Source organism: Anolis carolinensis, chromosome 1 (assembly GCF_035594765.1).
Source record: "Anolis carolinensis isolate JA03-04 chromosome 1, rAnoCar3.1.pri, whole genome shotgun sequence".
NCBI classification, from domain to species: domain Eukaryota; kingdom Metazoa; phylum Chordata; class Lepidosauria; order Squamata; family Dactyloidae; genus Anolis; species Anolis carolinensis.
In genome coordinates, this window is record NC_085841.1 from 144,130,893 (window position 1) to 144,147,967 (window position 17,075).

Below are 17,075 nucleotides of genomic sequence, written 5' to 3' on the forward strand. Positions count from 1 at the left end.
ACTACACTAAAGATTTAGACCCAGTTATACTCACTGTATAAATTCATCCAGCCTTCTGATTCAGGAATGTGGGGCGGAAGCAGGCCTAGTGGCCCAGAGCAAGGACCCTGACATCTTCAGGACTGTTTCTAATGAATACTTGCTTTCTCTTCCTCAATGTTTACGATTTGCTTAATGGGAAAAAGAACAAAACTACTTGGGATGTATAGGAGAAACACCTACCCCACTAAAAATAACTTCCAATGGCTGCAGTCTGGGCATTGTAGGCCTTATGAAGATGCTGATTTGCACACAAGCTTCTTCCCTGCTTCACTGCCTTGGCAATAGATTGCTCAAATAATCTGAGATAGTACTTCTATTGACAGGACTAGTTTTTAATCTTTGGCCACTTTCTACATATTAGTTAATATTATTATTATTATTATTTTATTCTTATACCCTGCCCCATCTCCCTGGAGGGACTCAGGGCGGCTTACATGGGGCAAAGCCCAGTCATAACAATATAAAACAAGCAGTAAAATAAATCAAACAACAATAAAGCAAGTCATAAAAAGACAGACATCATGATAAAATCATGGATAAAATCTGTAGGAAACTGGGCTAAAGTGCTAGTTAAGTTGAAATCATCAGGGGGGAGTGGTTATCCAAAGTGTCATAGCCATCAAAAGTGCTAGGAGAGGTGTATAAACGGGACTATTAGTGAAAAGAGACTGGTCAATCTTACTAGATCAATTTTCAAAGGCCTGCTGGAAGAACCATGTTTTTAGGTTCTTCCGGAAGGAGAGAAGGGTGTGGGCCTGCCTAATCTCCCTGGGGAGCGAGTTCCAGAGCCGGGGGGCCACGACGGAGAAGGCCCTCTCCCTCATCCCCACCAACCGCGACTGTGATGGTGGTGGGAGCGAGAGGAGGGCCTCCCCTGACGAGCGAAGAGATCGTGCAGGTTCATAGGGGGAAATGCGGTCACGAAGGTAGGTGGGTCCCAAATCGTTTAGGGCTTTGTAGGTAATGACCTGCACCTTGAATTGGGCTCGGAAAATAAACGGCAGCCAATGGAGTTCCTTAAACGGGAGTGGAACGCGCCCTGCAATTTGCTCCGGTTAAAAACCTGGCTGCCAAGCGTTGTACTATGTTAGCATCAACATTAACCTTAAAAATGTGATACAAATAACAAACTCGGAAGCCTTGACCCTTGAACATCCTGAATGTAGGTCAGGTGTTACCAAGAGTGCTATGGACTTTGAAGAGGCACAAATAGAGGGTGAAAGAGATACGTGCCAAGAAGGAGGTGCCTCAAGCAAGCCCTAGTCAGGGACATCTTCCATCTGGAAACCTATGTCCTTGTGAAAGACCATGCGGATCAGAATAGGTTTCTGCAGCCACTTACAAATCCATTGCCAAGACTCCCCCTCTGGAAAAAGATCATACTCAGCCACGAGGGTTCTCCCATGATGATGGTGATGAACACTAATTCAAATATATCAGCTGTGTAATTCAAGATGCTAACCAGTCTTAAAATTAGTTTTCCTCCATCCCTTTTCACAACTTAGTAAGATGAATAGATAGGATTTTTAAACTCTTCTCTGATGAAACACTCAAAGCACTATCTTGCTGGCTTATTACAAGTACAGCAGGAAACTACATTCCATCTAGCATGTATCCATGTGAGATTAGTTGTACCCATCCGCCCCCACCCCACAAATGTCAAAACTTATAGATGTTGAAGTGCTATATTGAAATAGAAATAACATGGCAGTCACACCAGGCACGAGGCGGATTGTGCGTTGTAAGGCCTGAGCAACAGTTCTGCTGACAGTGGGTGCTGCAAAGCAGGCAGAAGTGATATGAACCATGCTACCATGTTTCTGACTCTTCCTTAGCCACAAAACATGGACATCGAAGAGCAAGCTAAGGGTGGCAATCAGATCTATGGTTGGTTAAATATGCAGGTACAGAGGGCTGACTATATCCCTTTAAATGAGATCTCTATGAACACTAGTGTGGCTGAGACCAACTTTCTCTAAGCAGTGGCTGCAAATTCCCACTCAGAAAATCTTAGGGAGCTGTCAAAGGACACACTTGTACAAATACGTATAAAAACATTTTAATATATTGCAGTGAGTGCTACCACTCTGCACAAAGTTTACTGATAGGTATGAAATCTAAACATTACCAATCTATAGGTACAAATAGCAAGAAGGCACAGATTCAAGTATTCATGTAACAAGTATCCATAAAAAATGCACATTTGTCACAGGTTTGGTTGATCTCCAATAGATATGAAAGGTTTTTTGTAATAAGAGGGGATGTTTCATCAGAAGGCTATAAACATTACTTAATGCTAATCAAATGTAATGTAAGACATGATTATGTAATGAAGTGGCTACTGAAACAGAAGTAAAGCCACCCTTTTGACACTGTTGTGGCCCATTTCAATAATCTTTGGAACCAATCTAGAGAACAGATGTGTCCCATGTCAGATCATTCCCCCCACCACATAAAAGCAAAGGGTAGAAAGAAACGTATACAGTAGAAAGTTACTGCTTTTAGGTCCCTAAAAATCAATCAGAACCGTCTCACTGCTTAAAATATATATAACCCAACAAGCAGAATTCCTGTGTTATTCTTCACTGAAACAATCATTATTGCAAACAAGCATACACGCTGTACAATTCACATCTATATTCTTTCAAATGAAAAATTTACAAAGTTTGATATGTTTAGATTTACATTATGAAAGCCATGATGAACATCACACTTTTACCTCTCATGTTTGAGAAGTTAGGTGTTTGCTTAACTGCTGGAATAATACTATTTTTCAGCAAAGCTGAAGAAGTGAAAATAAAATATTTTTTTTCACTTATTACGAAATGCCAGTGGAGTGGTATGGCATACCTAAGACTTGCTAAAAAAATATATGAAATTTCGGGTTGCTCAGGTATCCACTGGATTGTGGGTAAACACTGTGTGATGAAAAAGCCTTACTTCAAAGGACAACAAAAAACATTCCAGCCCTGAGATGCATATTTTAAGTAATTTATTGCTCTCTTTAGATTTAGCTCAAATCCCACTACCTTTGTTAAGTTTCCATTATATCAAAATGTCCATCACTTAAAAAAAGAAAATACTGATTGCTTTAACTGTACACTCTAAATTCAGAACGCTCAAATACAAGAATGGTTCACCTTTTTTGGATTTTTATCAAATAAAGGAAAACACTGTCTTAGCAGTGCTGCCCAAGGCACATTATAAACAGGTAGATTTATGCTTATCCAAACTATAGAATTATGTTCCAAAGGGTTCAGTGAATTTGAGACTTGACTTGGATATGTTTTTAGGCATCATTGATATGGAAACCAAGGAAGATCATACACATGGCCAGCATCTGCAGTAAGTCACTTCCCCGTTTGTCATTTCCGTATACACATACATATATACAAACACACAAACATACATACATATAAATGATCTTTCTACTGAAATGGCATGGGGTCAATTGGCTGAACGTGATTGTGCACATCAGAGTCAAGGGCTCAATGGGCAGCGAGGGCTAGCACTCTGTTTCCTTGCTGTCCACTCGATGTTGGCGCTGCAGCTTGAAAGACGACGCTTTCTCGCTCCGGGTGATAGGGTGGTCCGTCAGATCCTCAAAGGACTTGGCCGTGGTGCTGTTGTTCGGGAAGGGGTCTTTCTCAAAAGGACCCTCCTCCTCCTCCCCGATATGAGAGTCGGTACTTGGATCTTCTTGGATTGTGTACATCCTCTGGTGATCCAGTTTCGGGGGCACGGGGAGGACAGCGGCTGGGACAAGGGGCTGCAGGGGCTGGTGCCGACTGGTAGAGGGCATGGCCGGGTTGGGCTTGATGATGCGAATAGAGGCCGAGTCCATGCTGCTCAACATCTCCGCATTCTGCAAGGGCACAAGCAGCTACCAGTTAGGCAAGAATAAAAGGTGACTAAAAATTGCTAAAACTCAACCACATCCTGCACAAGTTTATAGTCCTCAACAAGGAGATAGACAGCTTAGTTAGCTGGCAAGTAAGGGCCCCACCCAGAGTGTCCTCTTTGTTTGCCTCTCTCTCTTTCTACTGTTGGAATTCAACCCCACACTGCCCAAGTCTGCAGTCCTCAATGAGGAGTAGTTAGTTAGCTCAGAATAGGCTGAGGGAAATCCCTTCCCCCAACTCCTGAATGGCAGTTGGAATGCATTTCTTCTCTTTTCTGTTTCTGCTCTCACTCTGATTGGTTATCTGGGATGGCTATTTTGAAGGTGCATGCCATTTGTTTTTGACTTTGTATTTTTACATCTAGAGATGTGTGCTGTGGGTACTGAGATCACTCTCTGCTTGTGTGTCAGGAGAGATGTGTGTTTAGATTTTTACCTCTCTTTTGAACCCTAAAAGAGATGGGGTTAGTGTAGCTCATACCCAGTTCTTTATTACAGTAGAATCCCGGTTAACCGACTTCCGGTTATCTGTCACTCCGTATTATTTGGCACTCCGGCTGTGTCTTGTCCCTCCCGGTGGGCACGTGGCACATGGAGAGGTTTGCTGTGCGTTGCTGAGAAACAGCTGTTTCTCGAGGCAGCAACACACAGCAGGCTTCTCCAAGTGCCAGCCGGGAAAGATAAGACGCAGCTGGCGCAGCCTTTTCTCTCCTGGTGGGTGCCCACTAGGAGGACGAGGTGCGGAGGAAGCGCAGCTCAGGGACGGCACAATCCCTCCTACCCTTCTCTTCTCAGACCTCCTCGAGCGCCTGCTGCAAAGCCAACGATGCAGAGAGAAAGACACATGCAGTGAGAGAGCCCTTTGGCTGTGGAGGAAGGCTAGGCTCTTCCCTCCACTCCACGTCCAACATCCCCTCCACCCCTTCAGCATTTACTTGCCTCCAGAGTCCACGAGAAAGAGAATGAGAGAGAGAGAGAGAGAGAGAGAGAGAAAGAGAAAGGGAGGGAGGGAGGAAGGGAGGGAGGGAATGGAGTGAGAGATTTCCTTAATCCCTCCTTATTACAGTAGAGTCTCACTTATCCAACGTAAACGGGCCGGCAAAACGTTGGATAAGCGAATATGTTTGATAATAAGGAGAGATGAAGGAGAAGCCTATTAAACATCAGATTAGGTTATGATTTTACAAATTAAGCACCAAAACATCATGTTATACAACAAATTTGACAGAAAAAGTAGTTCAATATGCAGCAATGCTACATAGTAATTACTGTATTTATGAATTTAGCTCCCAAAAATCACAATATATTGAAAACATTGACTACAAAAATGGCTTGGATAATCCAGAACGTTGGATAAGCGAGTGTTGGATAAGTGAGACTCTACTGTATTTGACATTTTCGCTTATCCAACATTCTGTCAGCCCGTTTATGTAAGATAGGCGAGACTCTACTGTATTAAGAAATGTAGTTATTATTTTTGTAAATAAACCTTTTGTGATTTTAAGGATTGAAGTCAGTAGGTTTTAGGATGCTAGGATTCAAAAACAATGACAGAAAAACAGGACTTAAGCAAATTACTCAATTAATTTAGAGAATAGAACACACTTCCTCAAAGGGTTGAGCTTGGTTTATAAGACAAAATATTAAATTCAAGACATATTAATTTACAGAAAGCTTCTTCATGTAAAACATCAGACCAACTTTTCCATACAGGCAGTCCCTGAGTTACAAACATCCAACTTACATACGACTCCTAGTTAAGAACTGGGGTGAGACAACAGGAAGTGAGAGAAATCTACCCCTTGGGAGAGAAATTCACTCCTGAAAGAGTTATTATGAGGAAAAGGTGTCTCCTCTCAAGTTTTCTCACCAATCCTTGTTTCAATAACAAGCCATTTTTCTCAAAATCCAAGTGTCACAGGGACAAAAAAATGAGGTGAGTTTTTCTGAACAGGGGCACAGGCAGAAAAACAAGCACCACAGGGTTAACCCTTTCCAATGCTATCCAAAGCTAATGTATACATAGATTTGGCTGGAGTTACACTTAAAAATGTACTTGTTCCAACGTACATACAAATTCAACTTAAGAACAAATCTACAGAACCTCTTATTTGTAACTTGGGGACTGTCTGTATTTAGAAGCATTTACAATGCTTTTTTGGAGTATGTATTCTAAACAAATACTGAAAACATCCTTCTGCATGCACAACAACTTACACTGGGACCAAACAAATTTTTGTTGTTCTCTTCGTACTGTCTATCCAGCTTCTGGTCCTATTTAAAAAAGGAATAATAATAAGTCAGTTGTTGAAGGAGCTTGCTGCATAATGCACATATACTGCTCCACCACTTTTTAGGAAACATACTTCTTACCCAAATGGAGAACAGCTTGTGAGAAGTACTGTGAGAATAAGGCAACAGCACTTGTATAAGACCCCATCAGAAATCATCAGATGGAAATCATCAGATTCTGCAAGCTGTTCACACAAGTAGTTCTTCACACAAATAAACAATGCAGTTCGGCTAAATCAACTTCAAGACTACCCAGTTCTTCATCAATTCATGAAGCATACATACACATGGCTCTTTGCTTCCAAAAAGTATCACAGACTTTTCTGGAATCCTTTTGGGGCACTATATTAAGATAATCCACTGTTGCACTCTTGCATCAAGAAATATAAGGAGATAAACACAAGTGGTTCCTCATTTAACTGCTGAGGAATTAAAGGGCAGGCAGCACATTGCCACAAGTTTGACTGCATTTGGATGACACTGCTGCCTCCACTACCTTTTGGCCACTGGAGTGATCTGGATTGATGTTATATGATTCATGTTAGGTCTACCACTAGAGCTTTTATACAGACAGCAAACATGGTCTTAGCCTTTGTTTTCAATAGGGTTATAAGAAATCCTCTTTAAATGTCTCATCCAGGAAGCGGTAAAGATGTTATTTGAAAGCCAGCAAAGTTCCAGAAACCCAAATTGCCCAGATCTGAGGTAGGACAGAGAGGGGCAATCTCAAATAAACAGAGAACCAAGTAGCAAATGACATTCAACATTGTTTTCCAGCTGAATGGTTTAATGCGTTCAACACTATTTTGAATTTCTGATCAAATACATGTAAATGTAAACTTGAAGGTGTACCATATGTTTAATTGGTGTTAAATGTAAACTTACCACACAGTGCACAAGGATACTTAGAGGAATCCAAAATAGTAAGGAGAATACAAGCACAGATCCTACAATGTTGTCTGCTAAGAATTTTCCTGTACAAGGGAGAAGAGACACCCATTTCTAATAACATCAAAGACAAACAAAACATCTTTTAGCTAACAACACAATTCTAAAAAGCTTGATTCGAAGTGTATATTAAAACAACGTGTCATCTCAGGAACAAATATCTACATAATCTATATTGTGGGTGACGGGCATTATATATATCAAATTTTTATTAAGTTCATTGAAAGGTTCTGTAAGATTTTTGTGACTTAACCAAAGTTAATTGTCCCAATTTCCAAGATGGCTTTCCCCTTTTCAGCTCAATGTGCTATAATTGCATTTGAATTATTTTTAATTAAATATGAAATGTGGTACAGTAGAGTTCCGGTTATCCGACTTCCACTTACCCGACACTCCGTATTATCCGACGTGCTGCCAGGGGCTTGGCGGCACGTTGTATTCTCTCCGCCGCTGCGCTCATTGCTGCGTCTGCCACTGCGTCTGCCTCCCCCTTCGCATCCTCCTGGGGCAGACCAAGGAAGGGAGCACTGCTGAGCTGGAGAGAGCTCGAGAGGGAGAGGGAGGAGAACTTTTCTCCCCTTCTTCCTGGGGCTGCCCCAGGAGGATGTGAAGAAGGAGGTGGCGGAAGAGGGGGAGGCAGATGCAGCGGCAGAGGCAGCCATGGAAGGTAAGGGCCCGGGCCTTTGGAGAAACCCAGAGCGTGTTACTGTTTAGGAATACGCTCCGGGTTTCCCTAAGCCAGACCTTTGCCAAACGGAAGAAACTCTTCCCTCCGGTAAGGGCCTGTCGCAGCGAAGGGGGTTTGGTGAGGGAACTGTCTCTCTCCTCCTCACCAAGCCCCTGGCTTCCTCCCTCACAGCGATTGGGGAGAGGCTTGGATAATAGGGCCTCCCTATTATCCAACAATTCTGGTTATCTGTCATTAGGCCTGCCCCTTTATGTCTGATAACCAGAACTCTACTGCATTTCCTAATTGCAACACTAGTCCAGTCTTTTGATCTGAGCAAAGAACCAGGTGGAATACTAGAAACATCTAATAAGCAACAGCTAATCCATTTATGAAGACTTTTGATTTTAAACCACAGATTTGAACTATACAGCAATTGTGCATTTCAGTTTCCTGAGGAAGTATGGCTTACCAAATGTATTGATACTAAGTTGATCAATGAAATCCCAAAGTCGTTCAATCACATCTTGCACACGTTTTTCACATTTGCCCTGAAAGATAGAGTGTTGGCTAAGAAAAAGCACTTAATGTAAATATCAACAATGCTATAAAAGGAAATGTTTTGTAGGGCAGCATGATAGAGAAGCTCTTTTAATTGCAACAGACAATGGAATTTGATTACCAAAACTGGAGGATTATTTAACATCAATCAAGACTCAGACCCCAATATTTCTTTTTGGTAGATTTGTACTGACTGTTCATTTATTAAAAAGCCATTTAAGGGGGAAAGCATAATTAGATCATGGCTGGCCAGGCAGAGGAATACAGAGCTTTCTTAGAAGAGCACCTTCTTTACAGTATAGAGCACTATAGTGTGGTGGTGGAATGTGTGTGTGTGGTTTTTTTTGGGTTTTTTTTTGGCGTTTTGTACTAGGACTCAAGGACATAGGCTTGAATCCTTGCTCAGCTACTGAAACCTAAAGGAGGAAGGCAATGGGGAACCTCCTCTGAATAAATCTCACCACAGTTGTCGAAAGTTGGAGATGCCTTGAAAGCAGGTAACAAAGACAACGATTATAGCCAAATGATAAGAGTGATTACACATCAAGTTGCATCAAGGGGACAAGAAAAAACTCCTTAAGATCTTAGTTAATACCCCTCACTGCAGCAAGAAGTATGACAGTAAGGTATATTCTTTAGGGATCGAAAGTACATATAATGTGATGTGCAAAAGGCTATGTTCCACCACTGCTACACACAATGAGGACCAAACTAAGCCAATATATACAGAACAAGATGAAAACAAAACAAGTAGCAAAAAGAGTTAGAAAATACACATACAACAAGATAGACAGTAGAAACAATAGACAGTAGAAACCTAACTATGGCAACTAAATGTTTGATCCCACAACCACCACCAACACAAACATCAAATTATTATAGGATGTGATCCAATGGGATTTGGAGTCAGAATCAGGGAGGGGAAGCAACAATATCTAGGGCTTGATGATAATACTCTGACAGAAAAGGGTACACTATATTGGGGAGACTGAGCAGCATGCCCCAATCATGCATACATACTCACATTACTGTCACAAAACCCTACAGTGCAGGGCTTTCCTTTCCTCAAGTATAGGAAATTCTGGTCATCATCAAGGTAAGGGCTACATCTTCCATATTCATCTCGACAGCAGACCTTGCAGGAATCATCCGTTTCTAAAAGGAAGGAAGCAAGCCAGCTAGGATGGTTATTGCTGCATTTGTTTCTATTCATGTAACACAAAGAACATGAATAAAAAGGGCTCCTCATTCTGCCCCCTTTTTCCCTCCAGTGCTAATTCTCTGTCCAGTGTTTCTTCAGCACCAGGCCAATCCCACTATCATCTCCAGTCAGGAATCACAAGAAATAGAGTTGGGGTATCCAAGCTTCAAATACTCCACTGTTTACATTTTTTAAAGAGCTGGGGATTTAAGCGAATGATATGTGCACAACTGAGCTATGCTTTACAGACCTGAAAACTGTTGCACTTAGGCTTACTCCTAAGAAGACATGTGCGAAACTGGATTGTTCCAATTCAAAGTGTAGGTTATTGCCTACAAAGCTCTAAAGGCCTATCTTTGTGACCGCATATCCCCCTATGAACCAACACGGGCTCTAAGATCTGTTGAGGAGGCCCCCCTCTCAGTCCTGCCACCATCACAAGCGTGGTTGTGCCTACTCTGCCTTTGAACCCACACATAGCTAGGTAAGATGCGGCCCTCCATAAAAAAAATAAACAAACAAAAACCAAAGGGTCACCACTACTGTACAGAGAATAATTGGTTGTCCTCTTCCCTCTTTGGAAGAATTTTATAAATCCCACAGCCTTAAGAAAGCTCAGAAAATTATTACGGATCCATCTCACCCAGCATATTCTTCTTTTGAATTATTGCCATCTGGCAGACAGTACAAGGTGACAAAGACAAGGACAAAAAGATTGGGAGATAGCTTTTATCCTTGAGCTGTAACTATACTGAACTCCATGGTTTCACACTGATGTGGCATTGGGGGCTACATGGTGGTGGTTCGAGTATGGAGGGATGGGTGTGTAGTTTTTGTGATGTGTGCCGGGGAAAGCATTTAATTTCATTGTGCAACGTACAATGACAATAAAGCTATTCTATTCTAGGAACAAAATTTAAATCTGCTTTCATGATTTAAGAAACATACTTGCATTTTGATGGACTTAGCAGCAATCAGCTATAATACCATTTTCAAAGCAGGGGTGGGCAGCTGCAGGATGGTAGGGGTCGCATTAGACCCCTCAGAGACCTTGGCAGTGCCCCACCAAGCCAAAAAAAGTCATTTGCTCTCAAATGCTCTCTAGCACTTTGGCTATGCTTTTAGATTTTCAAAACAGGAAACAACCAGAACTCACTTCTGGTTGTTTTTTTTAAAGTCTTTCCTGGATCAAAAATGGCCATGGAGAATCTCAAAACATGGCAAAAATGCCACTATACTCACTAGAGCACCCAGGATCCCCTTAGCTCAATATTATAGTCCCAAAAAGTTTTCTGAATGTCACCTAGCAGCTCTGAGTCCCCTCAGGGAGAGAAGGAAGTCTATAAGAAAGTATTTATTATTATTTTTTATTTAGACATTTACACAACTCTATTGCGCACTGTTTACACAGGACTCAGCTGTACTTCATAAAAAAGGAAAATGAGCCTGTTTAGTAAGATTTGCAAATGTTGATTTGTTATCGGTAAATGTTTGAATTTTATGCCTATTTTATATATTTCTATATTTGGGGTCATAAAAAGGGTTTTCGGGGTCCCAAATGGAAACATTTAAGAAGCCCTGCACCAGATGACATTTTGGGAAGTCCCAGGGACCACAAAATTGTCTCTGGGAAACCATTTGTGGCCTGTACTTTGCCTAAAGGCTCAAAGGCACTTCTATGAGAGTTGCCTAAGCAAGAAAAGGTAATACACTATGAGGAAAGGAACATGCTGGGAAAACTATATCAATACTTAGCTTCCTAAAAGAAAATCATAATGGGTTTGCCTAGAATGGTAACATACTCCATGGGTCTTAAGTATTAAAAAAAAAATTCAAGACTTATTATTAAGAAAACCCATAAAATCTACGTAAAAGAAATGCCTTTACTCAGCCAACTCCAAGGGTATAAGAGGTGTGCACACATTCTTTGTGACGTTTGAGGTTGCCTAATAAAGTATGATACTAACAAGAAGTTTTGAACTTCTCTTATGACCAGCTTGGCTACCATTGTTTTCTAAATGGCACATGGCAATGCCACCTTCTGTCCCTATCTATCCGAATCTAGAAGAGGAAGAACAGATTTGAAACTTGGTTAAGGATGTTTTGTTCAATTTGACTATCTTTGATTAGCAGAATGTTTTCAGTGATTTGATCATGGGCTGAGGAGAAAACAAGCAAACAGCACTCATTCAAAATTTGAGGAGATAATGTTTTCAAAGAAATTCCAAGAAAGCATGAACTCCTCACCATTACAGGCACATGAACGCAAGTTTTTTGCCCTCTCACAGAAGGGTACGCATTCCCCATCTTTGCACATGCCCAAATCCACACAGATGGTGTCATCAGGAGCATTCCCCGGAAGAGGACAGTCACTGCTATTTCCTAGGAACAGACAGAATAGAAAACTGAGAGGTTAAAATCAACGGGCAGAGAGTTTATAGGCTTATAGTTTAGTTTTTGTCATTGTACATGTAGTATGTGTCTATAGTGTGGGGATATATGAAGTTGTAGTAGTTAGGACTATTGTTTTAGATAAAATTTTGTTAGTTGGTGTAGTTTAATTTTATATATTGAGAAAAACATTTTTCTCGTTTTGTTTCTGTGCAGGGGTATTGTTTTAATATTTTTTCTGTATATATTTATGTTCATTTGTATGTTGGTAAATATGTTATCTTCAATAAAAATTAATTTAAAAGACTATATTAAAACAACACATGTGAAACAACGAGCAGATAAGAAAATGGAAAAAAATTCTGAAGTCTGAAAGCTTCCTACTACAAATGCTAAGAGGGGCAGCAGGGGTGGGAAAAAGCTAAAGAAAGAGCAGCATGGACAATACTATGGGAGAAAGGCTGGTTTTACATACACACACTACCAGCACATCTTACTTTCCCTTTGCTTTGCTTCTGCTCAGGACCCACTATGCTGCCACGACAGAGGAAGGTGATGAAAATTGGGAAGCATTTACATTTAAAAAGAGACATGGGATGCATAAATAAAACCAGCAATGACACACCTGTACAGTAGGATTCTCCTTTACAGGTAGCATTAATGGCTTCCTGGCACTTCTTCTGTGCAGTTTCAAACTGGCAGCCCTTACAACAGGGACTGTTCCTATCACTGAAAGATGTTAAAAGAAGGGGAAAAGAATAAGGCACCTCTAAATCTCGAAATTAAAGTTTAAAAACTCATAGCAAGTAAAGAAAGAAAAGTGTGGACAGAGATGCCCCCTACACACAGAAAATCAAACATATGTCAACTATAACACTGATAAATCTGAAGGAATAATAATAGGCACCTCTAAATCTCGAAATTAAAGTTTATAAACTCATAGCAAGTACAGAAAGAAAAGTGGAGATATAGATGCCCTATACACACAGAAAATCAAATATATGTCAGCTATAACACTGATAAATCTGAAGGGGTATTAGAAGTAAAGGTTTCCCCTGACGTTAAGTCCAGTCGTGTCCGACTCTGGGGGTTGGGACTCATCTCCATTTCAAAGCCAAAGAGCCGGCATTGTCCGTAGACACCTCCAAGGTCATATGGCCGGCATGACTGCATGGAGCATCGTTACCTTCTCGCCAGATTACCTATTGATCTACTCACATTTGCATGTTTTCGAACTGCTTGGTTGGTATAAGCTAGGGCTAGCAGCAGGAGCTCACCCCACTCACCGGATTCGAACCTGTGAAGTTTCAGTCTGCAAGTTCAGCAGCTCAACACTTTAGCACACTGTGCCACCAGGGGGTATTAGGATATGTTAAAACACTGGCAACCACTAATTCAGCTAATTCAGTCTACAATAGTGAAATCCAAAAGGTCAGGGCTTTCTCCCTCAAATGGTCATGTCTGTTGCTGACATATTTGACTGAATAGGCACAATTCCTCTTAGACATTATTAAAGCATCTGGTTCCTAAGAACAAAGTGTAATGGATGCACAAGAGGCACCTCTTTCTACTTTCAATTAAGAGGAGAAAACATTATCCCTTCATCCTCATATTTTTCTCTTGTATAGAGGAAAGACGTCTCCCTCCCTCCCTCACCTGCAAGTTGCATTCTGCCGTAGCATGCAGTCTGATGTGCAGCAGGGATCCTCATACAGACGCAATAGGCCAGGGTCGCATTCCTCGCCTTCGTCAACTCTAGAGTTGCCACATACTTTGTTGCTGCGCTCCTTGAAGCATTCTGGGGCTTTGGTCTCAATGGTACGAAGTATAGATACTTTACTGCAGTTTGAAAACATCTGGAAGCATGACAGGGGCGGAAGGAAAGCAGTACCAATGAATGTTCCAATTCAACCAGTTTCTGTATTATTTCTTGTCCCTAGCAATATTGCAAAGTAGTGTACAACCCATAAAGTAAAATGTAAGAAGCCACTACAATCAAAATGTTAAAAACAGAAGATTATGCAGTAGGCCCTTGGTCCCAGGTCTCCAATTAGAATACAGAAATCTCTCTTTTTCCTCTCTCTCTCATTGTTGTTGTTTCTCTCTGCCTTCAAGACATCTCTGACTTATGGAAGCCCTAAAGCCCTATCATGGTGCTTTCTTGGCAAGATCTGCTCAGAGAGGGGTTGCCATTGCCTTCCTCTGAGGCTGAGAGTGTGATTTGCACTTCTGGTAGAAAGAGAGGCATCTGGTAAGGGCCCAAAGGACAGAAAAGACAGTGGCCTCCCAGGACCTTTCTCCATCATCTGTCTTCCTCTTTCTCCTTACCACCGGACTTCCAATTTTACACATATCTTTTAAATTTGACTACAAAGAGTGTCTCACACACACAATCTCCCCTTGCACAAATTCCGCATTAATGTGAAAATGCACACCATCACCTAATACAAAGCAGACAGCCTCTTTCCTTTATATCCCATTCAGTGCTACCATTTACAAAAACTCACTTTATCTGCGTATAAGGAGGAACTGCAAAGAAATATTTTAAAAAACACCCAAACACTTCTGATTTCAGGCGTTTTGGATAAGGACTACCACATAATGCATACAAAACACATACCTTGTTGTTTTCATGATCTCCGCTCACGGCAATTGGGTACATAACATATTTCCCTCCCTGGTCTTCTGTAGGAGCACATTCTGGCATGCCATCAGGATCATGCTCTGCGCCAAAATTATGTCCCAGTTCATGAGTAGTAACTAAGTCAGCTTCCTTGTAATGTGAAAGACCAAAATGCATTAGAGTTCTATTTATTTGGACTATTTCTTTCTTTTTGATGGATGTCTCAAATGTGTTTTACTATAGGTCCACCTTTGAGAAATGGCATTGATTTCTGGAATGCTACAAATGCTGACATTTTCATAACTGTCATTTTAGTTGCTCTCAACCATTCCCTCCCCAGATATCTTATAAAGTAGAGTCTTGCTTATCCAACATAAATGCGCTGGCAGAATGTTGGATAAGCGAAAATGTTGGCTAATAAGGAGAGATTAAGGAAAAGCCTATTAAACGTCAAATTATGTTATGATTTTACAAATTAAGCACCAAAACATCACGTTTACAACAAATTGACAGAAAAAGCAGTTCAATACACGGTAATGTTATGTAGTAATTACTGTATTTACGAATTTAGCACCAAAACATTGTAATGTATTGACTACAAAAACATTGACTACTAAAAGGCAGGCTGTATTGGATAATATAGAACATTGGATAAGCGAAGGTTGGATAAGCGAGACTCTATTGTATTTAAAATCCCAACACTTAGCCAGGATAATTTGGAGCGTTCAAGTCTAACATGTCTGGAAGGTTAAGACTATCAGGTAAGTTTATGTTGCAATAAACTTATGTTGCAAATAATCACAACTGCTTATTAGCAAACGTTCTGGCAACAGCAATTACTTAAAAGGATAATATACACAAATAAACAAAGCTAATAAATGTTATACTTATACTGTGATTGGAACATTAAGTTAGAATTAGCTTTACAAAGAACACAAGCATAATTATCAGCTGCGCAATGTTTTATTTAGTAGTGTTTCAAAGCAGAACTAGACAGTTTCTGCAAAAAGGGCTGTTGGAAGAGTAATTATAACTGTGCCTCATGGAAGATGCAATATACCAACTTGCCAAGTACTGTAGTGCCAAATCATCACTGAGAATAATCAACAGCAAAACATGAATGGAAGCCAACACTTTTAAGAGTATTTCTTACAATACCTTGGTGAGGATAGTTTTGCCGTAGTTCTTTGTGCTAGTTAAGCCACTGTTGAGATACATGTCTTTTCCATTTGCTGAATTAGAATATGCTACAAAAAGGAGATATTTTGAGATTGTATGCTTCAAAAGTGAAAGGGAAAAAATCATTTTGCATATTGCCTAAAATGGAAAATAAAAACTTTCTGCAACCTTCTAGTGCTCCCAAAACTAATTGCTGGTGAACAAAACTATTACCGGTAACACCAATGGCTGATCTATGGCAGTCACAGAACAGTGCAACCACTGCTGGGAACCACTGCTGGGCTCCAACGTTAGGAGAAAATCAAAAGGGCTCACCGAAAAACCCTGAACCACCTCACTTATGCTATATTATTGACTGTCTCAGTCTCTTTCCTCAGAGAAAGAGGAGCTCCATGTACACAGTGCATGTATGTGAGTCCACACACTTCAATCATGTCACACCTCTGAGACTGCTCTAACACTAGGTATTTTGAGGAATTTAAGATTCCCCCTCAGCTTCAGTGACTTTATGTAAAATCTAGTTTGTATCCTTGTTAAATGTACTGTGTCATCATTAACAGCACTGAAAAGAGGCAGGATTGGACTAAGTGAACATGAATATGTTACACACTACAATAGGGGTGGCCAACGGTGTAGGGGACAGGAGCTGCACCTGCAGATTTTGGCATGCCAGAAGTGGAGCAACATCACCCTCGGCAACCATTTTGCCCGCTGTTCAGCTATGCAAGGGGACCATAAAGCACATATAGGGCGCTTTGGGGGCAAGAACTATCACTTGAAAATTGGCCTGAATTTAAAATAAAATTGTCTGGGGTTTTGGGGAGCGGGCGTGGCTGCACTTAAGGATCCCAAGCGCTATGAGTGCTCCTTGAACCACACTTTGCCCACTCCCACCCCACGGCATCCAAGTTAATTCCACAAAGGCAATAGAAATGATCAAAATTCTAATCACTTAAACATAAATGTCTAGCCAACCAGCTCATCTAAATAGATACAGTGGATCTCTGTTGATTTTTGCCTTGAGGCACATTGATTCATATATAAATCTAAATTAGGGAAAAAGGCTTACCCTTTGGACAGATGCCACCATGGCTGTTTGGCCTCTGAGATCCAACATACGCCAGTCCAAGGGTACCCATGTCAAAATCTTGGTAAGTGAAGAGGTGGGCAAGGCATACCTTGGCTGCTTTTTCAGCTATATCTAAGCTGAATTGCTATGTGGGACAAATAGTGAAGAGAAAAGCTTTATTCATCAGATTGAAGACAGCAG

The 17,075-nt window shown here is 40.9% G+C and overlaps 1 protein-coding gene across 2 annotated transcripts in view; it reads right to left on the reverse strand.

Annotated features, from left to right (window-relative positions):
• Window positions 1-2,085: 2,085 nt before the first annotated feature.
• The window catches only part of adam17 (ADAM metallopeptidase domain 17), a 35,850-nt gene continuing 20,860 nt past the window's right edge, over window positions 2,086-17,075 (reverse strand). For both annotated transcript variants that reach the window (XM_008117626.3, XM_008117620.3), the window contains exons 9-19: window positions 16,875-17,019; window positions 15,785-15,873; window positions 14,624-14,776; window positions 13,660-13,859; window positions 12,629-12,732; window positions 11,860-11,994; window positions 9,436-9,566; window positions 8,323-8,401; window positions 7,121-7,209; window positions 6,161-6,217; window positions 2,086-3,907 (exon numbers count right to left, since the gene is read on the reverse strand). In XM_008117626.3, the coding sequence (XP_008115833.1) occupies window positions 3,548-3,907; window positions 6,161-6,217; window positions 7,121-7,209; window positions 8,323-8,401; window positions 9,436-9,566; window positions 11,860-11,994; window positions 12,629-12,732; window positions 13,660-13,859; window positions 14,624-14,776; window positions 15,785-15,873; window positions 16,875-17,019 (1,542 nt within the window). In that variant the 3' untranslated portion in view covers window positions 2,086-3,547. The remainder of the gene's footprint in view (window positions 3,908-6,160; window positions 6,218-7,120; window positions 7,210-8,322; window positions 8,402-9,435; window positions 9,567-11,859; window positions 11,995-12,628; window positions 12,733-13,659; window positions 13,860-14,623; window positions 14,777-15,784; window positions 15,874-16,874; window positions 17,020-17,075) is intronic.